Consider the following 25,064-nt stretch of genomic DNA (forward strand, 5'->3'; position numbering starts at 1 on the left):
AGTAGGACCAGGAGCCTACCAGAAAGAAAGTCTTATTTGTTACTGCTTGCCATTTAACCTAACAGTCAAGGACTTAACCTAGCGACCCAGACAAGCTGATTTCTTTCTGTAGCTTTTTCTAACCCATCTACTCAGCTTTACCTTCTTTGAGACAGATGCACTGTGTAAGGCTGGTTAGTGGCTATTAGAAAACAAAGCTGTATTATTCTCCCCTGCTATTATAATCTGCTACTCACTTCATAGGATTTGATTTGCTTGTCGTCTAGGATGACATTTTAATAACCATAAAGGAACTTCACTAACCTTTTAATTGTCTGCATTTTCCTCTGTGTATATATTTGACATTTCAGAAGAATGAAAGGATAGAACCAAAGGACTGGAAATAAGCTCTTTTTCTCATTTTTGTGCCTGCTGTGTAGAAAGGACTTTCACTATTGCTGTCACCATATTGGTAACACAGAGTTAATATGGTGATGTTTTGAGCCATTTATAAGGGCAAAAGCCTTCACTCTTTCTGTTTTTCATCTTATCTTTTTCACATTGATTTCTCTTTTGCATCTTGAGCATCACTTTTCTCCCTTCTCTGATAGTTACGTTAAGTATCAACTGAATTCAAGACTTGCCCGTTAATGACAGTGAATTGAGTTCTTTAAAAGACTGAGATCTTCGGGGACTTGAAGGAATACTAAAATGGGTGCTGAGGAAGGCAGCTGTCTGAGCCATCCTGTACCCCTCACTCTGTATTAGGGCTGTTTAAACTTAGTCACTGCCCAAGGAGAAATTCTGAATTAGAATCAGGCCTCTGGCATTCACTGAAATGTCATTCACGTGTATTCATAGAGAGTAAGATGACCCTTTAAAAGATAGGGTAGTAAGCTCAGTTTCTGCTAGGTAGCTCCATTTATTTGTGTACTTTGTAATTTAGAATATTTTTGGAGGGAATTGTTTATGAGCATCAGGATAAATTGAAAAGCAAAACTGACCCACAGTTGCTTTGTTGATTTGATTGAATTATGTCTGTGAAGTACATCTATGAAGCTGTATCTGATCATTAAGAATTTGATCACATAATTCATTTTTCTCCCTGGCTTCTGAAACATTTAATTGGTCGAATCTTGTCATGTTTTTAGAGTGGAGAATTGCAAGAGGCATCTATGTAGTGGTGATTTTTCACTTCAGCAGCTGTTGCCAATTTGTATTTTGTATTTCAGTCTGTAAATTGTATTCATTTTAGGAAGATGACTGTGCAAAGGTACAAGAAGTGCAAGAACTGGACCAAAATATATCAGATGTAAATGTCTGTCTTGAGCAGCCCTGTCTCTACAGCAATTTCTTGCTGCTCTTTTGTGGGAACTGAGTGAAATCCTTAAACAATCATGATTCAACCTAATGAATACACATGCACAAGATTTCTCCCTGGTATGGTAAGCTCCCTTGAAGGCTTCTGAACTTTAGTGTTGTTGACCAGTAAGTCATCCTTTTAGTTTCTTACCTTTCACAGTTGGGTCCTGCATAGCTTTCCTTACAGACACAGCGCACACTTCCACTTTTTCTGTAACAGGACACTGCAAAGCTGGAATTTGGTTAGAACAGATAGAGTAATGAGCAATGGCAAAGACTTGGGAGTATTTGTTTACTATATTATGGACATTTGCTGTCAATGTGGGCTCTGGCTCTTGGTTACTCATTGCTGAATGTTCTTCCACTGGTATCACTAGGTTCCTAAGCTCTCTCTGTTATCCACATTATACCCAGGCTGTCTTTTTAATTAGTGTAGAAAGCACCACGTTGCGCTATGGAAGTATATAAGCCCCAGATACATGCAGATTCCTATCAAGCAGTGTTGATCAGACACACTTGCAGGTTTTCATAGATATATTTTAGATAAGGAACTTAGAATAAATGTGTATAGCATGTGAATCTAATTGCTTCCTGTCTTTTAGTCTAAGGGAGAAAATACTGCTTATGAAACACACTACACTGAGCACTTCTGGAATTTAGACTCTGGAATGGGCACAGCAGTTTCGTATATAATTCCCAGTTTTCCTCACACCTGACCCAGAGGTAGGAAGTGGTGTTAACTGAACTCAGTGATGCTATCCCCATTTACAGTAACTGGGGTCTCTACCATCTCACTGAGTAAGGTGGAAGGAGCCTGGGGCCTGTTCTGAGACCAACATGCCCATTAGTGATACTGATGGCAGTAGCGCTTTGCGGTTTAATTTTCACTAGAGTGATTCTAAAACATGGATTCCTTTGCTTTCTTATGTTTTCAGGTTTTAACCACTATATAAGAGAGTACAAGCAACTGCAGCAGCTTGATTTGGGTAGTGCAAAATTCTGTACACTTCAAATACAGAGATGTACATGACTTAAATACATTTACAGTAAAAAAGCATACAGTCTTAAAGATGTTTTCAGTTAGATCCTGATATACACTGGAATGCAGTCAAAATACTGAGTGGCAGCAGTTGCTGGCTGCAGGCCCATGGCTCTTAAAATGCAGGTCCTTGGTCCCACTGCTAACCTGATCCTGATTGGTATCAGCTATGGTTCTTGAAGGACTGCATGCCCTGTGAGAACTGGCAGAGCAAAAGTTACTGTATGTCTTTTTTCCTCTTGCACATCTTCTGTTATAGTATTATATGAAGCTGTGCTGGGCAGCTGTGGCCAGATTGCATCCCTTTTGCGCAAAAGTACAAAACGCTTAGAACGATGGGAAAGAGCATGATCCACGCAGTGTTCCGGGAGTGAGCAACATTAAAAGGTGACAAGAATTCCTGTAGAGGTTCAGTTCCCACCAGCATCTGTCAGCTGGTGGGATAACCAGGGTCAAAAAAATAGATGTCTGTGTTGTCTCAAAACATTTCATACACCCAGAAAGAACATAGAATGAGCTGCTTCTCACACAATTCATAAATTAACTTCAGTAAAAGCTTGTATGAGAACATATCTAGAAATTCATAACAGTTTGGCAGCCTTCCTCTTCTTTTATTGAGACTAATTCCTTCACATAGTTGAACAAACCACATTGTGGATTTAAGTTATGAAATAAGACTAAAGCCTTCCTGAGTTTTTATATTTTTTGTGGTCTTTTAGAGAAAAAAATTTCACAAAATTCCCTCAGGTTTAAAAAGAAGTAACATCTGCTGGAATCTGAAGCAATCCCTTTTTTTATTCCAAAGAAATGACATTATGCTTCATGTGGATTATTCCAAAAGTTCCCAGGATACCTGATATGAAGATAGTTTGGCCAAAAAAAAAATCTAGAGGCACACAGATGATTCCCAAGATCAAATATGTATCTGATGATTCTGTCAGTTTTCAGATTTGGTCAGTTTGTCTAACTATTATGAATTCACTAGCTATTTCCAATTTAAAGCAGATTGCAAAACAGCATGCTTTGCATGCTCTGTATTTCAGGTGTTTAATGCTTTTCTGCTTTCTGATAGAGTTACTGTTTTGCCTTAGTATAAATTGACTAGGAATAATGGAGGAATAATAAAAAACATAAGAGCAGATGTTTATTCTTTGAATTTAATTATGCAAGGCTCAGTGTTGCTCAAACGTTATTATTTGCTTGTGTTCCAGCCCCAGCTGAAGGCTATTGTGTGGTCAGGTCTCTCTCATACAAGAAGCTGTACAGACAATTTCTGCACATGATTTATATAGGGATATAAAAGAAATTGGGATAAGATATTCCTTTAAATATTACCTTCAGGACTTGAATGTAAGGGGAAAGCCTGTAAAATTCAACTGTATCTTTACATGAGATGATTTTAAAGAGGTGACACATTGCTTCTAACATGTAAGCATCTGCATTCAGTCTCTTTGCTAGGTTTGTTTTCCCTTCCTGATCCCACACTGCTGTCCTTTCGGGTTCGGGGCTTCCTTATCTCTAGTGGTCCGAAATAGGAGAGGAGTATGTCCCTAGCAGCATGGGCTAAGAAGCATAGGCTAAAGCAGGTAGTGCTCCTTGGATGCTCTAATCCCCCATAGTACTGTCCAGAGACTCCCTATGACTTTGGTGCCTATAGATCCCATAATGTCAGAAGCACCTAGCACTGAGCCCTGCTGGGCTGGTGGACTGGTCAGCCCTCTGTTTTTAGGGAGCATTGCCACAGAGCCAGATGGCCTGTATGACTGGGTATGGGGTGGGATGAATACAGCCATGCTCAGCCAAATTGCACTGTAGGAAGGGTAGTCCAGATGTTCGCTCAACTTGCTGTGCTTGATCCAGAGTGGGTCTTGTGCAGTGCTGCCTCATTCGTTTGCAGCCACGGTTTTTGAGAGGACTGCTCCTTACAAGTCAAAGTGGCTGCTCTGTGCCCAACAAGTTAAAAAAAAATCACTTTCTTTTGCTAAGCAAAGGCACCACTTCCGACTGTTGTATTTCTGCTATACTTTTCTGGCATTACTTCCACTACTGAAACTGAAAGAAGCAGCATGCTTCATCTGTGGACTCACTCACTCCTAAGCCTTTTATATGAAAACAAAAACAGGTTCTTCCCCTCTCTCTTGAGGATTTTCTCTCTAATCCTGTCAAAGCTGCTGTTTTTCGACAATAGGTGTTCTCCACCCCACAGCCCTCCTCACATGTCTGCAGCTCACTGTGAAAGCCAAGAAGCTATCTGTGGGAGTCCGGCAGGAAGCATTTTGCTCAGCTGCCATTTTGAGCCTGTGCCACTGAGCAGCTGAGCAAAATGTGGATTTTCCGACCTTAAAGCTGTGTAAGTAATCCTATAGCAACCATAAACAAATACAATTATCCTGAACACAAGGGATAAAACTTCCCTTTTGAGAAGCCCAGCTGAAATTAGAATGGGAAACAACATAAGGGAAATAGGTAGCTCACTAAAAAACAGCCTAAACCCATTGGGAAATATTTACTAGCATTTCCTCTGCGCATTCAGTGGGATTTGCATAGATGCCACTCTGATGGAGTATGGACCTCAAGTAAGAGCAGGTTGATTATTTCTTTCAGCTGCATTATTGATGTACCACTAAAAGTTTCTAATAGTCACCGTTTGTAGTTATTTGTTTCCTCTGGAGGCATCAAGTGGATAGCAGCTGGAGCTCTTTGGCTTGGTCTCTGTTTTCCGACAGGCTTCAGAATTTCTTATCTGAAGGTAGCTGCGTATCAGCTGAAATGGCACTGCACCTGTTGCAGTGTCCTCCGGCCCTTTCCTTTTAACTGTGCTTGTATTAACCAGATCCCGCCACTGATAGCTCAGGAGACTGTCAGGCAATGCTTTTTCCTGATCAGTTTTACACTCCAGAGGCCACTGACCCATCTTTCTCTCTGTCTCAACCATATACATCCCTGATGCTGCCTTCTGAGTGAATTTATCCTTTAGGGAATCTTTAAAATAACTAGACAGTTGAAGAACCTCTCACATGTGGAAGAAGAAGAACGTGAAGCTGTTCAAATATTTCCTCCTCCCTCTTGATAAGAGTTGATATGAGTGCTTAAAGATATTTTACACCTTCTAAATGAAATGCTGTTTTCCTGTGGTTATAAGTGTCAGCATCTGACAGCACTCTTGGTTTTCTTTGCTGGGGAGGGCAGCAGCCCTAGTCTCCTGCATCCAGGACCAGGGGATGAGGACCCCACCTGATAAAGCACCAAAATCAGGACAAATCAAAGAAAAGCAAAGACTCTTTACATACTTGGCAACTACTGGCACAGGGCAGGGGCAAGGCTGGCAGAACGTGGGCGGTCCTCTGACGACGTCCCCAATGAAGCCATCTGGACATTGCTCGCAGTACTTTCCTGTTGTGTTTCTCTGGCAGTCCTTCAGTTAAAAGAGGGAGAGTGAGGAACATTAAATGAAGGCTCTGCTTACTTCAGAGCAGAAATCATTTGGCTGAAGACCCAGCCAAGCAGAATAAGGGCTGGTGCCAGACCCCAACCCTATGAGGCATTGACAGATGAAGCCAAATCTGTTTGTAAGCAGCACTGCTACAAATAAAAATGCTTTGAATGATTACACTGGATGGCCAGCAAGTATTGGCAAGGTGCAGTACAGGACAAAACAGATGTATGCGTGTGCTGGGTGCTGGAGCACAAGCCGCACTGTCTGTCATTAGAGCTGTCACAAGCATTCAGGTGTGGTGGTCAGCTCTGCTTCAAGTTGCATGTGCTAGTGGGCATGACGTCTTTGACTGGAACCCAAATACAATGAAAAATAGCTGCTGCTAAATGCCTTCAACAGATTTGATACTAGATACAGGTTTCAGTGAAGCTGCTGCTTGGACTTGATGACTGGAAATGAACATAAAGGAATCTGCAGGTGAACAGTGGCTAATACATCAGTGGCTCTGATGTTTTTCTCCTGAGATGAAATGTGTTACACCGTTAAGGGATGTTTTATCACAGTACCTTGTTCCCAGCCTTGGAGGAGGTCTGTTTAATGGATGCCAGAGGCAGGAGCCTGATATATCTTTCTCATGCAAAACTGCATTACCAGCAGTCTTTCTATGAAATACAGAGCAACTGTGGAAAATCTCACTTAATAAACAAATTTCATCTCCACTGTTTACTGTTATGAGGAAATATGCTTACTCGTGGAGAGGCAAATCGGCCACTACTTTATATTATCAGGGTTCCATGGAAATCAGTCAAGCTATGATAATTTATACTGAATATTTGTTCTGAAATATTTCATGATGCTGGGTACAAAGTTGTGCCTCTCATATAATATTTTCTGTCAGCAAACAATGTCATGCTTCACTGTAAACAATTCTAAATTGAATTCAGAAGTTCTGCAAGCTGAAATAAGTGTTGTTATATCATTCTTTTTAGAAGGGGACACACTAAGATGCAACAGGTTACATGGGCTTTCCCGTATGCACACCACAAGGGTATGGGTGACTGCTCTAGGGTGCATGAACAGCAGCAAAAATACTCCAGCCTCTGTTTCCACCTAAGCAAAATACCCAGAGGTTATCATCAGAAAAACACAAAGCTTCAAATTCTAGCTGTCTTGGTGAGTTACTTTTCAAAGAGTAGGAAGGCTGTAGAAGTGCTTTTCTTTCTTGCAGCTCTGCAATGACTTTTCCAATGTCCCTGAACCAGAGCTCTCCAATTACACTTCTTTTTACTGATACAATACAGATGCAAATAGCTATGAAAGGCTTGAAGCAGCAAGGAGTCAGCTCCATGGTGGAAATATGTGAACTACTTTGTGTGGTGCATATTTGTTGTGCATACTCAATCTTTTTCCTCTTCAGACCTACAAATGGGATCATGGGCTCATGAATCTGATTTCCATCCTTGGTAGGATGACATGGTCTGTAATAAAGAACAAGAACTCTGAGTACATGAATAAGCATTGTCTGAGTCTGGGAATTCTATTTCATTAACTTGCTGTATGAGGATGCAAATAATCAAGTATAAAAGGGGATTCAGTGAACACAACATACGTAGATTTTCAATAAGCCAACTAAGTTGTCAGAGAACTGAAAGAAAGTCTCTTTTATGAATTGAAAGCTACCTAGCCTTTATCAGCTTTCAATAACTCCCCCGGGTTATTGAACCCAATTCAGTGGGGAGGAGTCAGTAGTGGGATCACCTAGGCTTTGGTGCTGAGAGTGGTTTTGTTCAATATTCACCTTACAAATAGGGACCAAAAAGGCTAAGGCTGTTCAGCTGAGAGACAGAAAGGCTGAAAAGGTGTGTGACTGAGGTGTATAAAATCATAAAGGTGGTAAATAAACTGAATGCAGAACAGTTGTTCACGCAAATCCTGAAGTACAAGAACTGAGGAGCACTCAGTGAAAGTAGGAGGGGGCTGGTTTAAATTGATTTTAAAAGGTAACCTCTTTACACAGAAGGTAGAGAACTTCTGCAACTTGTTGACAGGAGGTTGACAGATGACAGTATTTGCAGATTCAAAAAGGGATTTCCAAGAGAAATTCATGCCCAGCGGGTCCATAAGTGGGTACTAAAAGGCCTCAGCAGGTGTGTAACCTCTAACATTCCATAATACAATAATTGTGGTTGCCGATGGAGTGCGAAGCAAACAGACTTCAAAAACTATACAGGTTCAGGTGCTGTCCCCAAATAGGATGTCCTGTTGCCACCACTGGAGACTGAGTATTAGGGTACAGAGATCTTTCGTCAGGCCATGAAGGGCAACATCTTGTGTTCCTATGTTCAGAGTTGGCACAGGTACTGGGAAATGACCTTGGTGCCCCAGCATATTCTCTAGTGATCATTTAATCATGTCACAGAAATCACTATGCTGTTAGCAGTTGGCAGTCTCTGGAATAACAGGAAAGTCGTGTGTTAGATTTCAGGTGCATTAGTAGCGCTTCAAGAGAGAGCTTCCACGCTGCCTGCCAGCAGCAAGTTTGACTGTGGTCAGAGCAAATGGCACTCTTTTCTCAGTAGCACCAGACTTGAGGTAGGTGAGCTTAGCTTATTAATCATTTTTCAACTAAGCCAAACTCTACAGATTGGAAACTGACTTTCTCTTCCAGTCATGGTATGCTCTCTGAAGAAAAGGGTATGAGGAAAGAGGAATGAGAGTGGGGAAGACAAATTAGTAGGGTTTCACTTGCACAGGCATTGATAAATGAGTTTCATATCAGGATATCATAACCTTGATTTAGTGGCAGAATTTTGTTCTGGCAACACTGATGGGTTGTTTTCATACATTTGTGACCAAATTCCATCAATCTTTATTGAAAAGCTTCATTTTAACAAAGGGCACTCACCCTTGTGAAAGCACATAGAATCACAGAATCACAGAATGGCTGTGGTTGGCAGGCACCACTGGAGATTGTCTGGTTCAAATCCCCTGCTCAGGCAGCATCAACTATAGCAGGTTGCACAGGACCATGTCCAGTTGGGTTCTGAGTATCTCCAAGGACGGAGACTCCATAACCTCTCTGGGAAACCTTTTCCAGTGCTTAGTCACCTTCACAGTGAAGGAGTTCTTTCTTGTGTTCAAGTGGAATTTCCTGTATTTCAGTTTGTGCCCATTGCCTCTTGTCCTGTCACAGGGCACCGCTGAGAAGAGTCTGGCCCTACCCTCTTGACACTGTCCCATCAGGTATTTATACACATTGATAAGATCCCCCCTGAGCCTCCTCTTCTTTGGACTAAACAGTACCAGCTCTTTCAGCCTCTGCTTATATGAGAGATGCTACAGGCCCATCTTTGTGGCCACTTGCTGATCTCACGCCAGCACATCCATGTCTTTGTTGTCCTGGCAAGCCCAGCACAGGACCCAGCACTCCAAATGTGGCCTCACCAGTGCTGAGTGTCATCTCCCTTAACCTTCTGGCAATGGTCTTCCTAATGCAGCTCAGGAGGCTGTTGGCTTTCTTGGCCACAAAAGCGCATTGCTGGCTCATGTCCAACATGCTGTCCACCAGGACCTCCACTTTTGTCTCTGCAAAGCTCTTCTCCAGCTGTTTGGCTCCCAGCCTGTACTGGTGCCTGCGGTTATTCCTCCCCTGGTGCAGGACTTTGCACTTTCCTTGGTTGAACTTTAGGAGGTTTCTCTCTGCCAATTTCTCCAAGGGCTGGGGTTCCTCTGAATGGCAGCACAACCATCTGGTGTATCAGCCACTTCTCCCAGTTTTATATCTGGTTGTCTTTTGAACAGTCTTCTTCATTTGAATCCCATTAAGGCTCCCCATTAGGACTGATTCATTTAGTTCAGACTCTTTTTGAGTATAGGAGACTTTGCTTGTGTTGCTGCATGTTTTATAACCATACCAAAGAGTATCCTACTGCACAACAATTATTTATTTCTACAAATTATTTCTACAAAAAAGGTGATTTGACTAGACAACTCTACAGCAGGTAGAATGACAAGGAAAAGAAAAACAGAAAATCTTTATCTCCATGAGTCTTTAAATAGATTAGATGCCAATAGTTGCAGGGTTAAACTTTCCCAGGAAGTTTTTCATAGTAAGACTTGTCATAGAGAAGAGAGTACTCAGTATGCACAAAATAGAAGATTCTTTTAACTAAGAGGCCCAAAAATGAAAGAAGACACAAAACTTGGCTAGGAGGAGGAGAAGGAAGAGCACAGAAACTCAGAAGAGTAAATGCGGGCAGAGTTATAGGCAGCAGCCGGGGAGATGTCCAAACCTTGAACTCTTCTCTTGCAAGAATACACAAACAACAGTGCTACTGAGGCACACAATGTGAGGCACAAGACAGTGGAAGGCTCGTATAGTTTTAAAAATAGGTTGCATTTGTCATTATTCAATGAAAATGTGATTTTAATGTACTGCAAGAGAAATATGAGAGCTCAAAGAGAAAGGACGATCTTATATCTGAAGCATGAGTAGGCTTCAGGTGGTCTACATTCAGTCGTAGCCTTTGTCATTCACATCCTTTTTCCTCCAGGCAATTCACTTCACCTCTCTTGTCCTCAGTTCCTCAAACAACACATGGGTATTATCAGAATAAATCCATTACTGATTTCCAAAGCTAAGATTCCTGTTGTGAGGAACGCAGCAGGGTAGCAGGGGAGCTGATGTTGTTCCTAGTATCTGTAGTATTTTTCATCTTCTAAACTGAAGGAAAGTGCTAAATGGCCCTTTAACCCCAAAGACCCCATTAGCCAAGTACCTGAAGCACTTTTGTAGTTTTTGTCTGGTTAGTGATTATGTAAAAGTGGTCTTATTTAATGAATCAGAACTCCTTTGAGAATTTAGAATCATATTTTTATAGTAATGGCAAAAAGAAGTGTCCTTATCTTTTATATTCCGTTAGCTTGCATCTCCGACAAAACTTTGACTATGATAAGCCTATGAGACACCTCTAAAGGCAAAGAGGACACAGCAGCTCTTAAGTGATTCTGAGACCCAAGTGGCACTGGTTTGGTAGTTTGAAAAAAAATGTTTTATTTCTAAACTGTCAGTTTTGACAGAGGAATTATGAGGAAAAAATGGAATTCCATTTTCAGCATTTTTGTGAAGTTGGACTTTAAAGAAGTGCTTTGCTGTAAGAGTTACAAGAAAAGGGGTACACTTGGTTCCAATGTTCATACACATTTTAGAATGAAAGCCATCATTTACAGTTGGTGGCATAAGTCTGATTGTGTGTGTGATTGTTCACAAACTTTCCTATCTCAGTAGTTCATTCAAATATATTCACAAAATTGTTGAAACGTTTACTGATATTGGTGTCTCCTTTTTCAAACACAGAAACCCAGTAGACAATTTTTGTTGTTATATTTTGTTTTCTTTTGAAAAACGGAACACTGAAGTAAAAATCCCCCCAAAGTAGTCAGTGGTATATCTCTTAGGACATCAAGCACTGAAGCTAGCAGAAAATTGGTGCCTGGCTCTGCAGACAACAGTGAGACATGGTACAGTTCATGACAGACAGATGCTCAACATCCGTGCAGTTAAAACTACTGCAACTGGGCTTTATAACACACTGTTTTTTGTAAACAGTGTTTTAAATTACAATAAGTTAAAATTTTAAGCTAAATTCTTTCCATATGCCCATGTTAATACAACCTTTATTTTCACTAAACAAAATTCAAGGCAGAAGTGTCCCTCATTCATGGACACTTCAGCTTCAGGGAAAGTAATCAAATGTAATAGCAGCCTGGTTTCTAAAAGCTTCTAAATGAGGATGCAGTATATAATCATTCATCCACCATTACATCAGCAGCAGCTTGTCAGATGACAGAGTGGCTGGGGTGCCTTTTCCTATGTTAGAAAATGCCTTAGCTGGTCTAACTACTCTGATCAGTATCATCAATCAGGGTGAGCACTTCTACATGTCCCTTACTGTAACCATCTGTACTTTACACATATGCAGAGGAAAAGGTGCTGTGAGAGGTTATGTGGCAATGGTCATGAGAACTGAGCTGCACTCATTTGCTTGGAAAGTAAAGCTGGAACCGCTGTTCGGAGACTGCAGAGCATTTTGTGTGATGCAGCTCTGGTCTGTAAATGTGCTTTTCTGGCCTATAAGTATGCTTATGCACAAGTAATAATGAAAAGTTTGTTATTTTTTTTAAGGCAATGGTACTAGAACAAGTTTCCCGGCAAAAGACAAACATGTTTTCCTATAAATATAAATATAAAAAGTCAAAGGGGTGGAATCTGCCCACCTTCCTTAGGTGTCTAAGCGTAAGTGAGAAGAGCTCCTTCTAATGGCCTGCAAAGGCACCAGCTTCACTAAATGCAGGGAATAGGCACTTACTTTAGGGGGATTATTTCATAAGATGGCTAACACTTAAGTGCAGGCTGGATGGGCTGAACCTCCTCCATAGGAACCTAGAATAGCAGGCCAGTTTTCTGTGTACCCTCTAGGAGAAAGACAGGACCTTCCACAGAGTGATGTGGAGCACTTGCATTACACACCTAACACGGGATGGCATGGAGACTCTCTAGAGCATAGAAGTTGATATTCAGCTGTGCTTTTAGTGAAGTTAATAAAGTTAACAAAAATTGTGTGCTCTGAAATATTATCTATGAAATCTAGAAGTGTCCTCAAACAACTGCTAGGAATTCTGGTCATTACTTTGCAGTTGATAACAGTCTTTCTTACCATAAAACAGGAATCTTTTTTTTTTCCTTTCTTATTGCTTTAGTTTGCTGAGAGGCAGTCTTGTAGCAATTGCTAATGCAGAAAAATGGCATGAGAACAAATAAATTATATAGCTGGAGTGATGCAAATGGTTTGCATTTTTGTGCAGTCTGTCTGTGTTTATTGCTGAGCCAGTAGCGATGAGCTTGAGACATAATATTTGAATGTAGATTCAGACTTCTCCAAATTTGTGATATGCTCTCCTATCTGAGCTTACAGAACTGGTCAGTATTGTCCACCCTGGAACCTGGAATGCCCAAATTCATGGTTGTCCCAAAATAATAATAGTAAAATAAATACTTCAGCAGAATTACTTGAAAGTCATGAGATTTACTTTTTAAAATTTTTTTCATCTTTCAGGCTGGTGGTTTCAAACCTCTCCAGCCAGTGGGACTGAGGTACAGTGTTAGCTTTTAGAATTTCTTATGGAAGAAGGAGATGAGTCTCTAAAGAGATCATTAAATATTGTGCAGCTTTTACTAAAGTATAGCAAACTGACAACCTAAAACAATGAGAACAACAACAAAACTCAGCTCCTGCCCTGGTCTGTGTCAACCTACCCCTGAATGTCAAAGTTTGGTTTGTAGGACTTGTGTTAACAAATGAAGTGAAAGCTGATAAATATTGCTGATAAAACACCTGGCCCTGCACTTTCCCATCTTTTGGCTTGTCCTAGCACAGTGCAGGAAGTGCTGCGGAGAGCAGGCAGGGGTGCAATGGCATGACCTGACGTCCTACACGTCTTTTCTACAGGCTACATGGGAAAAGGAAAGGAGGTGGTCTCTTTCTGGGGTCACTAGTATGAGTTTTTAGTAGAAAAGCAGGACAACAAATACTAAGGTAAAAAACACCCCTAAGAGAGAAGGAAATTGCTACGTCTGAGGCATTGAGACTATTAATGCTAACACTCTTGACAACTAGTGCATACCAAAATATTCTGGAAGATGACTGCATTTCAGCACCAGACTGATAGCTCTGGTTACCTTTCCAAGCATAGATCACCACAGTCACCCACACTGTAGACAGACGTAGTCCATCTCTGTAGAAAGAAACAATGAGTTGTAAGCTGCAAGGCTCATCTTGAAGCCAGAAGTATCTAATAAGCAGGAGAATTTTGCTAGCTCCCTGCAACTTTCTGCTTGTGCTTGATGGATGGTTGTAGATCCACTGGCAATTCTCCAGACCTGCCTTGGCAATCATGTGGAACGTATTATCCTCTCAGGCAGAACTGCCAAATCCATTTCAACCTTTCCACTCAGCTGTAAACCCAAACACTTAAAAACAAATCACTTACATGACAATAGACTCTTTTGTTAAAAATTCCATAAGAGGCTGGAAAGGACTCCAGCAAATTTATCCTCTCCACCATTGTGACCCTTTGGTCTTTCTTGTTCCCAAAATGGTTTCGATTTTTCTTTTTTTTAAGTGTACATACTGGTCAAATATCCAGGACTGAGATGATAAAAATTCACTCTGAGATTCCTAGATAGACACCAATAAGTCTACCTTTCACCATCTGCTATAGTGTTCTCTCCAGACTTGCTCTTTCTGCTCTATATGGTTCCATGCATTTATGAAAATCTAACCATAGAATGATAATATTTACCCTCCATTAATAATAGTAACCTCAGAAAGGACAGTGGTAACTCAGTCCAACAGAAATGTTACCTAGATACCCAGCTTTGTAATTTCTTAATTCTTTCATTCTTCCAAATCCATTTTACTGAGCTTCTGAAGTCACTGCCACAGTACTTTTCAGGCACCTCAGGTGACCTTCCTTCCCTAGTCAAATGTTTTAATATGGTAGATAAAGTCCTGGCCATTATGCTGCCCACATATGGTATGAGAATTCATTGCTTTAGACAAACTGTTTCAGCTTTATATGCCACTCATTTCAGGGCTGACAGTTGTGGCTTCCATGAAGTTCTACTCCGTTGTTGAGTTATTTTGAAGCCTGCTCTTATGTCTGAATTTTTAAATGTTGAGCCCTCAACAGAGACTCTCTAAAGAAATAGCTCAGCTGTGGGTTGCTGGTGGGGTAGGATCTGGGAGTGGTGAAAGAGGCAAAACATTCCTGCATATCTTTGTATCTTACTGGCAGTAAATCCTGACTGCATGGGCTTTATGCAGTAGAAATACACATCACTCCATCTACAGATTGCCATTTGTAGCTGTTACAATTTAATCCCGTTAACATCACATATATGCCTGTTTCCAAATTCAAAAGCTACTGGGCCCTACAACAAGTGACTTGCTTTTGTTCTCTTAGTTAGGCTTGTGAATGTTACATTAAAAAGTTCAAAGTCTAAAATCAATACAAAGAATTGGTGTTTCTTCCTCTATTAGCCTTCCATGCATCACCAAGGTGTATGACACAGTCAACTAATGACTTTGAAATGAAGCATTATTTGACATCTCTATTGTATTATGTCATAAATGGACTTTACACAGTGCTGACTGCTCTCTTTTCTTCTAATACTTGGGTGATTTTCTATATTAAAAATGGATTGAGTGGCTGTTTAGTTTTAATCACAGGATTAGGTGATTGATCTCTGTACCAGTTTTATGTCAACATCTATGCAAGAAAGGCTGTATGTGCAATGATTTCTTCTGTCTGGTTATCTGATGAGAGCTTTGATTCATTGATTGTGTCATTCAATAAGCTTTTAGAGACTCATGGAGTTGATTTATACTCTATGAATAAGGCTGAGAGAAGATTTAAGAACAGACTCCTAACCCATACTTAAGTCAGCAGAAATTAAAGCTGTGAATAGTTTACCCTAAGGCATCATTAATATGGGTTTAATTTTATTTGATTTCAAATTCAGGGCAGAGGCCAATGAAAATTTCATTAATTTGTATGCTGTGGGAACTACAATCACCAAATTGATTTGGGGGATTTGCATAACATGAAGGTCTTAGAGCATTATACTGAATCTGACCCTTATATTTCATCTCTTTTGGAGTAATGTACTTTTTCATTTTCATACTGCCCTAGACGTGTTCATTTATTCAGTTCCTATATCTTAGTTATTATTTCATTTACAAAAAATAATTATTCACCAACTGAATAGAGAGTTATTGTTACTTTCATGATGTCTTCCATCATTCTTAGCAGAGTTAACTTTAAAAAATGATTTTTTTGTATTTTAATCATTCCATTGTGTGAATACATATTCAAACATACAGAAACTTCTAGCTTTGCTGAACATCAGTCCTTATAAAAGTCTGCTAAGGACATTAAAGACATTTAGTAACATCTGCGACTCATGGTTAAGGTAACGTAGGATTCTGTGGAGAGTCCATAAGTGATAAAATTTAAGAATATTTGCTTTTTAGGAGCAGGGAGATACTAGGCCTTTATGATAAGAGGTGATAAGAGCAATAATACAGGCCCATCAATACATACAGAATCTCTTTATTTTTTATCTGCCTTTCAAACACTAACTGAATGCAGAAACTCTTACGACTCATTACCAGGTATGAGGTTTAACACTGCAAGAGTTATTGGAATAATTTGTCTAAAAATTTGAGGAGGGAGAAAACAGTCAACTCTCAATACCACATGGTCCTATCTATTCCCAGGAACTCCCAGCCATACAGGTGCCTGCTTCTTGGCCCCAAACGCCACCCCAAGCGGGTCTTTAGCCAGATCCATGCTTCTCCAGGCTTTCCAGGACAAGTGGTCCTTAGGGAAGGGCTACTTTGTGCACTGATTCTATTGCAAAGCAGATTACTAACTATCAAGTCTCCTCTTCCCAAATTACTCCCATTCTTTCATCTAACATGCTTATTCCTGCTCTAATCCAAATTCCATCATTCTTTACTTCTCTAAGCATTTCTTTTCCCAAGCTTTCCCAGCCAAATTTCACTAGTCTTCAGAATTAGAGTGCAGCTAACAGAGGCAGTGAACAGACGCAGCAGTTTGTGCAGCAGTGTTGCGCAGAAGTGCATAAGAAGGCACCTTCGTTTCCAATTCTGGTAGTGTACGCTTCCTCAGATATGGTCATGACACGCCGCAGAGCACATTCCCCAGTAGCTCATGGAGTCGCTGCATCAGCTGTGTCAGAGACTTTGACCCAGACAGACCCTCTGACAGCAGATGCAGCGCTAGAGGTCTTAGGCTGCAGGGAGTGCTTGGGGCCTCTCCATGAGGCCTGGGCCGACAGTCAGCTCTCCTGCAGAAGGTGTGCCGTTGTTGACAAGTTGTATCGTCAGGTAAAGGAGTTACGGGAGGAAGTCAGTAGGCTGTGTAGCATCTGAGAAGATGAGCAAGAGATAGACAAGGTATTCTTGGAGACCATACAGCTCCAGAAGTCCCACCCTCCCACAGCAGTGCAGTTGCTGGAGGGCTCTGTGCTGTGTGAAACGGTACGTCATAACACTGTGGAAGAAGGCTGGAAACTGGTCACTTCTCATAGAGGAGAAAGGCTCTTACTCCTCCTGAAGACTTGCAATTGAGGAACAGGTTTAGTGCCCTCCAGGCTGAAGAGGAGCTGGGCATGGCTTCAAGGGAAGCAACTGGGCCGACAGAGCCTGTGCCATTCGGGAACGCCCAGAAGAAGTGGTGAGTGATTGCTGTGGGTGACTCCCTGCTGCAGGGGATGGAGGCACCTATCTGCCAACCCGACCTCTTGTATAGAGAGGTTTGTTGGCTGCTAGGGGCTCGAATACGAGATGTCATGGAAAGACTGCCATGGCTTGTCCACATGTTGGACTATTACCCTCTGCTGCTCTTCCATGTGGGCACTAATGATACCAAGGGTGAACTGGAAACCATCAAACAGGATTTCAGAGCTCTGGAGATGGTGGTCAAGGGTCTGGGAGCCCAGGTCATTTTCTCCTCAATCCTGCCAGTGAGGGGGAAGGATGGGAGGAGTAGACAGATTTTCCAAGTTAAAAACTGGCTGCACCACTGGTGTTGGCAACAGGATTTAGGTTTCTATGACCACGGGACCCTGTTTGAAGATTGACAACTGATGGGGAGAGATGGGATCCACCTCACTAAGTGGGGCAAGTGTGTCTTTGCCAACAGGTTGCCCAGCCTGGTAAGGAGGGCTTTAAACTAGGAAAGGTGGGGGAAGGGGAGAATTATGGAGACAGAGTAGTCAGCAAAACGCGGCTAAAGTTGGGATGCCTCCAGTGGGTGCATGCCACTGGGGAAGTGCGCATGGGACATGACTATGGAGGATCCTCTTGTACCCCTCCTGGGAAACCTGCATGTTCAATTACTTCTCTGAAATACCCGTACACCAATGCACGCAGCATGGGGAATAAACAGGAAGAATTAGAGATCTGTGTGTGGTTGCAGGGCCATGATCTCATTGCAATTACAGAGACATGGTGGAATAGCTCACATGATGGGAATGCTGTAATGGATGGCTACGTGCTTTTTAGGAAAGACAGGCCAGGAAGGCGAGGTGGTGGAGTTGCTCTTTATGTGAGACAGTAACCGGAATGTATCGAGCTCTGCCTAGGGGTGGATGAAGAGCGAGCTGAGAGCTTGTGGGTAAGGATTAAAGGGCAGGCTAGCATGGGTGACACTGTTGTGGGTGTTTACTACAGGCCACCTGATCAGGAAGAGGAAGTTGATGAGGCCTTCTACAGGCAGCTGAAAGTAGCCTCACGATCATGGGCCCTGGTTCTCATGGCCTTCAACCACCCTGATATCTGCTGGAAAGACAACACAGCTAGGCACAAACAGTCCAGGAGGTTCCTGCAGAGCATTGGTGATAACTTTTTGACACAGGTGGTGGAGGAGCCAATGAGGAGAGGTGTGCTGCTGAACCTTGTACTAATAAACAAAGAGGACTGGTTGGAGATGTGAAAGTTGGGGGCAGCCTTGGCTGCAGTGACCATGAGATGGTGGAGTTCAGGATCCTGCAAGGAGGAAGTAGGGCAGTAAATAGGATTGCAACCCTGGACTTCAGGAGAGCAAACTTTGGCCTCTTCAGGGACCTGTTTGGATGAATCCCATGGGTCAAGGCCCTAGAAGAAAGGGGGGTCCAAGAGAGCTGGTTAATATTCAAGGATCACTTCCTCCAAGCTCAAGATTGGTGCATCCCTATGAGTAAGAAGTCAAGCAAAGGGGGCAGGAGGCCTGCAGGGATAAGCAAGGAGCTCCTGGCAAAACTCAAACAGAAGAAGGAGGTATACAGAACATGGAAAAAGGGACAGGCCACTTGAGAGGAATATAGGAACGTTGTCAGAGTATGCAGGGATGTGACGAGGAAGGCCAAGGCCCATTTGGAATTAAATCTGGCAAGGGATGTCAAGGACAACAAGAAGGGCTTCTTCAAATACATCAGTAGTAAAAGGAAGACTAGGGAAAATGTGGGCCCACTGCTGAATGGGGTGGGTGCCCTGGTGATGAAGGACACAGAGAAGGCAGAGTTACTGAATGTTTTCTTTGCTTCAGTCTTTACTGCTAAGGCCAGCCCTCAGGAATCCCAGATCCTGGAGATGAGAGAGAAAGTCTGGAGAAAGGAAGACTTTCTTTTGGTTGAGGAGGATTGGGTTAGAGATCATTTAGGCAAACCTGACACCCACAAATCCATGGGCCCTGATGGGATGCACCCACAAGTGCTGAGGGAGCTGGCGGATGTTATTGATAGGCCACTCTCCATCATCTTTGAAAGGTCATGGAGGACAGGAGAGGTGCCTGAGGACTGGGTGCCTGACTGAGAAAGCCAATGTCAGTCCAGTCTTCAGAAAGGGCAAAAAGGAGGGCCCAGGAAACTACAGGCCGGTCAGCCTCACCTCCATCCCTGGAAAGGTGATGCAACAGCTCATCCTGGATGCCATCTCTAAGCATGTGGAGAAAAAGAAGGTGATCAGGAGTAGTCAGCATGGATTCACTAAGGGGAAATCATGCTTAACCAACCTGACAGACTTCTATGATGGGATGACTGGCTGGATAGATGAAGGGAGAGCAGTGGATGTTGTCTACCTTGACTTCAGCAAGGCTTTCAACACTGTCTCCCATAGCATCCCCATAGGCAAGCTCAGGAAGGGCAGGCTAGATGACTGGACAGCGAGGGGGATTGAGAACTGGCTGAATGGCAGGCCTCAGAGGGTTGCGATTAGTGGCTCAGAGTCTAGTTGGAGGCCTGTAGCTAGCGGTGTCCCCCAGGGGTCAACACTGGGTCCAATATTGTTCAACTTATTCATCAGTGACCTGAATGAAGGGCCAGGCTGCACTCTCAGCAAGTTTGCTGAGGATGCCAAACTGGGAGGGTGGCTGGTCCACCAGAGGGCTGTGCTGCCGTTCAGAGAGACCTGGACAGGTTGGAGAATTGGGCACAGAGGAACCTCATGAAGTTCAGCAAATGAAGTGCAGGGTCCTGCGCCTGGGGAGGAATAACGCCATGTACCAGTATAGGTTGGGGGATGACCTGCTGGAAAGCAGCTCTGCAGAGAAGGACCTGGGGGTCCTGGTGGACAGCAAGTTAACCATGAGCCAGCAATGTGCCCTTGTGGTCAAGAAGGCCAATGGCATCCTGGGGTGCATTAGGCAGAGCACTGCCAGCAGGTCGAGGAAGGTGATCCTCCCTCTCTACTCAGCCTTGATGAGGCCACATCTGGAGTGCTGTGTTCTGGGCTCCTCAGTACAAGAGAGACATGGAGCTACTGGAGCGAGTCCAGCATAGGGCTATGAAGATGATTAGGGGACTGGAGCATCTCTCCTATGAGGAAAGGCTGAGAGAGCTGGGCCTGCTTAGCCTGGAGGAGAGAAGACTGAGAGTGGATCTTGTCGATGCATACAAATATCTGAAGGGAGGGTGTCAAGAGCATGGGGCCAGACTATTTTCAGTGGTGCCCAGCAACAGGACAAGAGGCAATGGGCACAAACTGAGACACAGGAAGTTCCATCTGAACATGAAAAATTTCTTTACTGTGAGAGTGACAGAGCACTGGAACAGGTTGCCCAGAGAGGTTGTGGAGACTCCTTCCTCAGAGGTATTCAAAAGTCATCTGGACACAATCCTGTGCAACGTGCTGTAGGTGACCCTGCTTGAGCAGGGGTGTTGGACTAGATGATTTCCAGAGGTCCCTTCCAACCTCTACCATTGTGTGAGTCTGTAATTTCCCTGGAGATTTCCACATGCTCAGGAAAGCCCTGTTTTTGCAGTCTCCATGGGTATCTCTGTTCTGTTTTATGCTACCATACCTTCATAAACCCTTCAGTTCTGCTCTTTCCTTGCACCACGTTCTTTCCCTCTCCCCTTCACTCTGTTTTCCTTTAAACCTCTTCTCTGTTCATCTTTATTCAGAAATGAATGGCCTGAGCAGGGGCTTATTTGAACTCAGAAAGTAAACTGGGGTTTATCTGTTAGTTTTGTCCTTTGCTAGCGATCAGTTCAGACAGTCTAGCGTCCCAGATAAATGTCAGAATCTGAAATACATGTATACATTCAGATTACTTTCTGCTGATATCAGCAACTTTAGTTGTCCCCAACTCCTGACATCGGCCTTCTTTTTGTAGAAGACAGGAAACAAATCTTCTTTTGTGTTTATAAACTGAGGATATAATCACTTTCCTCTCTCATATATTCTACTCTAGACAAACTTTGATAGATTCATCAGAAGCAGACATTTGTCCAACTCCCTCTCTTGTTCTTAAGTCTTCCATCAGAAGTTTCCTCTTGTCATAGTCCCATGAGGAAAAGCCATGTGCATGTGAAATGAGAATAGCTTGGAACACCTGGCAGTGTAGAGTCATTTTTTAAAATTTAATGTTAAAATACTAAGCCAATATGCATTTTGCAGACACTAGCTAAACCCAAGGACACAGCAGCAGCCAAGCCATACTAATTGTCCCTGAGTTGAACAGTTGCACTGTCTTCCTCCCATGGGAATAAAAATGCTAAGAAATATGCCATGGAACATGGCTTTATGTATGTGTATAACTACAAACTTGATATGGGCTGCAGCAATGCAAAGTATGTGAAAATTAGCAGGCCATTTTATGAAGAGACGAACTGAGGGCAAAGGTTTATGACTTCTCAAAAGTAACACAATAAATTCATGGCAGAACTAGGAGCTCTTGGCTCTACTCCTGCTTTATAGGCCTGTAAGGAACACACTAATGCCTAGCTCTTCTATGTGTTTCAGATAAATTACCAGTATTATCTTCCATTCTTTTTTAGTGTATTATTGTTCTGATTGCCCACTAGTAATTGGGTTAGCTTCGCTGCACTAAATTTTGTTCTGGAACTACAAGTGAGCGACTTCTAAAACTAACCCACAGATTTTTGTATTAGCTGATAATGAGTGAGACTGAACATATGGCAAATTATAATACTACCTTGGAGTTCAACATGTTCTTCCCTTGGTGTATTATTTCAACCTCCTCATGTTGTTACTTCGCAGCAGGAGGCTGCCATGCAGCAGAATTACTATGGATAACACATGTATATACACTCACAGGAGTCACTCACTGTTGTAAATTGTTTATATAATATACAGCACTATGTTCATAAAGGGGAGAATGAAATGTGTTTGAATTTATACATTTTTCTTCAGGGGGATACAAAATCATTTTCATATTTTTGATAGACTAAAAACTCTCTCCAGCTCTCACAAATACTGCGTGAATTTTTTGAATCTGCAGAGGTAATTTAGGTAAGTGAGAATGAAATTTGGTTAGGATAATCTTGTTAATGTTTTGATCTTGGCTCTGTTTATGATTGTCCTTCAGCAAAAAGCTCCTGTGAGGTAGACCCTTTTTTTGCTGTACATTGAAGTTCAACATTGGAGTTAGTAGAGGAGTCAGACCATGGCCCACAGTTGCTTGGGTTTTCCTGAAAAATATTTCCTTCATGTGAAGCCTCATGCATGAAATGGTTCATGTTATCATTAAAATAAAAAGTCATATCAGTCAGTGAGGGACCAGCAGAGAAGATAAGAATTCCTTACCACACAGATTCCAGATCCATCAAGGCATCTGTTTGCATTACCATTACAGCTGCAAGGAGAGCATTTTCCTGAGCTGGTACGGTAAAATCCTTCTTGGCATCCCTGCAATGAAAAAATGAAAATAAAGTGTTTCCTATACATATGTATTCTGAGAGTTTGGCTTGGCTCAGAGGCAGGGGAAAGCAAAAATGACAACTGTTGGGTCTCCCCAGAGAACACTACACAACCCCATCCTAGTAGACCACATGCACACTGCTGAATTTGAGTTTGTTCTTACACTCTCTGCCCTGACGCTTGCTTTTTTTCCTTACACTATTTAAGCTGTCAGCATTCCTTCATATGCCTCATTTCCTGTCCCCTGCCCTTCAGTGGGTGCCTGCAAGACGGTGAGGAGCTTGCATATTCTCACTGTGCTTTGTATTAGAGAGGATGAGTTAACTAGAAGTGATGGTCAGTTTTCAGTAAGGAAGGTATATTTATAGGAAGGGAATAGTTTTTACTTAAAAAAAGAAAAACTATGGAAAGTTTACTAAGAGCAAACTTTGTATTAGCTTTGATGAGCTTTGCATGAGGATCCTAGGGAAGACTTAAACATATCTACAAAGATCAATGCCCTTCTGAATGAAAGCTGTCTGGCTGCTGTGAGATGTTCTCATAGCAGAGGCATATTTCTCACTTCACTGTCTGTCTGTCTGTAGGGCTGGCAAGATGTGCCAGCTAAAACCAGTTGTCATTCCAGAAAGTACTCGGTACCTGAGAGATACCACAGTTCTCCATTCATTTTTCATGTGACATAATAAATAGAAGGGGCAGACTGTATGAAAAGTAAAATTTTCCTGTAAGTTCTTGAATGTGTGGATGTAATTGGTGTATATCATTTAGCATTTTTGATAACTATGCTTACTAAAATTAAAAAGAAGATTGTAAATATCTAAATCACCTTCTTTCAAATACTAATTAGAACGATAACATAACAAAGTATTAAAATGTTCTTCTAAGATTGGAGAATAAAAACAAAATGAAAGAGGATTGCTTTAGTGATCTATCTCCTAGGTGTAACTTCTGGTTATCCACTGAGGAACTTCTACCTTGTTACACATTACATTGGTGATATGCACAGGGAAATCTCAGGAGCAACCTCTGTTACTCAGGTGACACATGCTCACTCTGTGTAGCAGTCTCTGCATTCTATGTGATGTTAGATCCCTGCAAACCTATATATTTTCGACCCTAAAGCTCTAACCCTTGCATAACTTTTGCAATATTGCTTGCAGAGCTGATGTGAAGGCTGTAGCGTATCATTTAGATCTCCAGAAACTACTTTCCACACCCTCTTTTTGCTATCATTTAGAAAGCCTGTCCTTGAGGTGATTGTCAGACCCTGAAACATGCCAGGCTTTCCTGGAATATGTTTTATGGCTGACTCTCCAGTGCTTTGTGTCTTTTGTGGTTCTTGATGTCCCTTACTCTTGTAAAAAGTGGGAAATTCTAGCAAATCAGAAGGGCATGGTCTTACATACTTTGCATTTGTGTGAGATATGAGGCTTCTAATTATATTGTACCGATCTGATTAGAGTTAGATTTCCTTCATCTGTATGTTAGCTTCCATTCTCAGGGGTGGATAGAGACCTTTATCCAGCCAGGTCAGCCAGATCAGCTGCTTGTTTAGAAAATAACGCATCTTAGAAGATGACTAACAACAAGCTTTAAAAATGAGGCTTAAAAATGAATCATTAATCCAGTCTTAACCCAGAGAGCTCCAAGAAGCTGAGATGAACATAAATGGAAAACTCAGTTGCCTTTACCATTCTTACACACAATATTTTATCTGGTTTGCTTCAGAAACACTTTCTTAGATAATAGCTCCTGAGAGGAAAAGCCTTCATACCATAGCCACATTGAGACAGCAGAAATGCTATCCATTTGTCCTGCTCATTTCTTTCAGTTGTTTAGTCTTAACATAGAAGTGTAGGACTGGCTCCCGCCAGACTAAGGATTTCAGCTGAATGATTACACCCCACACTGTGGAAGGGAGATAATTAGTTTTTAAATTGAAAACAGATTCTTATCCCAGTGTCTTTCTTGGCAGTATTTCTCTCCACCCATACAGATCTAAGGCATGTTATGTTCTCTGATGCCCTTCAACTGGTGGGTGGTCCTAGCTGATCTGTTAATGTCTGTCCAAAAGCTTTCTTGGTTTCGCAGGTGTAAGCAGAATCATTTCTGACATATAGTGCTGAATGTAGACAATGAAAATGTATGAGTGTGTATAAAGGTGCCTATGTAAATTATTCAGCCAGCCATAAACATCATCTCCTTTAAAGTTAAGCTAGAGGTATGTCTGTACTGCAACCAGAAGTGTAATTTCAACATGTGAGATTTCATGTAGTTAACTAACCTACCAGTAGCAGGTTAGGTCCAGTTCAGTGCAACTTCACTGGTGGCAGCTGTATGGGCTGGGCTGTATGGCCTTCACTGAAGCTCACTGGGAGCCTGCATACTCCCTGCTCTGATCACATACACTTCTCAGCCCCTTGAGATGTGTGTCTTAGGTTGAGGTGCCTTTGTTATTCTG

The 25,064-nt window shown here is 42.1% G+C and overlaps 1 protein-coding gene across 2 annotated transcripts in view; it reads right to left on the minus strand.

Moving 5' to 3' along the window:
* Positions 1 to 25,064, minus strand: part of LAMA4 (laminin subunit alpha 4) — a 107,620-nt gene that overhangs the window by 61,304 nt on the left and 21,252 nt on the right. The window contains exons 2-4 of one of the 2 annotated variants that reach the window (XM_026119994.2): positions 22,490 to 22,591; positions 5,671 to 5,795; positions 1,493 to 1,573 (exon numbers count right to left, since the gene is read on the minus strand). In XM_026119994.2, coding sequence (XP_025975779.1) covers positions 1,493 to 1,573; positions 5,671 to 5,795; positions 22,490 to 22,591 — 308 coding nt within the window. The remainder of the gene's footprint in view (positions 1 to 1,492; positions 1,574 to 5,670; positions 5,796 to 22,489; positions 22,592 to 25,064) is intronic. The other variant, XM_064508892.1, reaches the window with a different exon arrangement.

The sequence above is a fragment of the Dromaius novaehollandiae genome, chromosome 3 (genome assembly GCF_036370855.1).
Source record: "Dromaius novaehollandiae isolate bDroNov1 chromosome 3, bDroNov1.hap1, whole genome shotgun sequence".
Lineage (NCBI taxonomy): Eukaryota > Metazoa > Chordata > Aves > Casuariiformes > Dromaiidae > Dromaius > Dromaius novaehollandiae.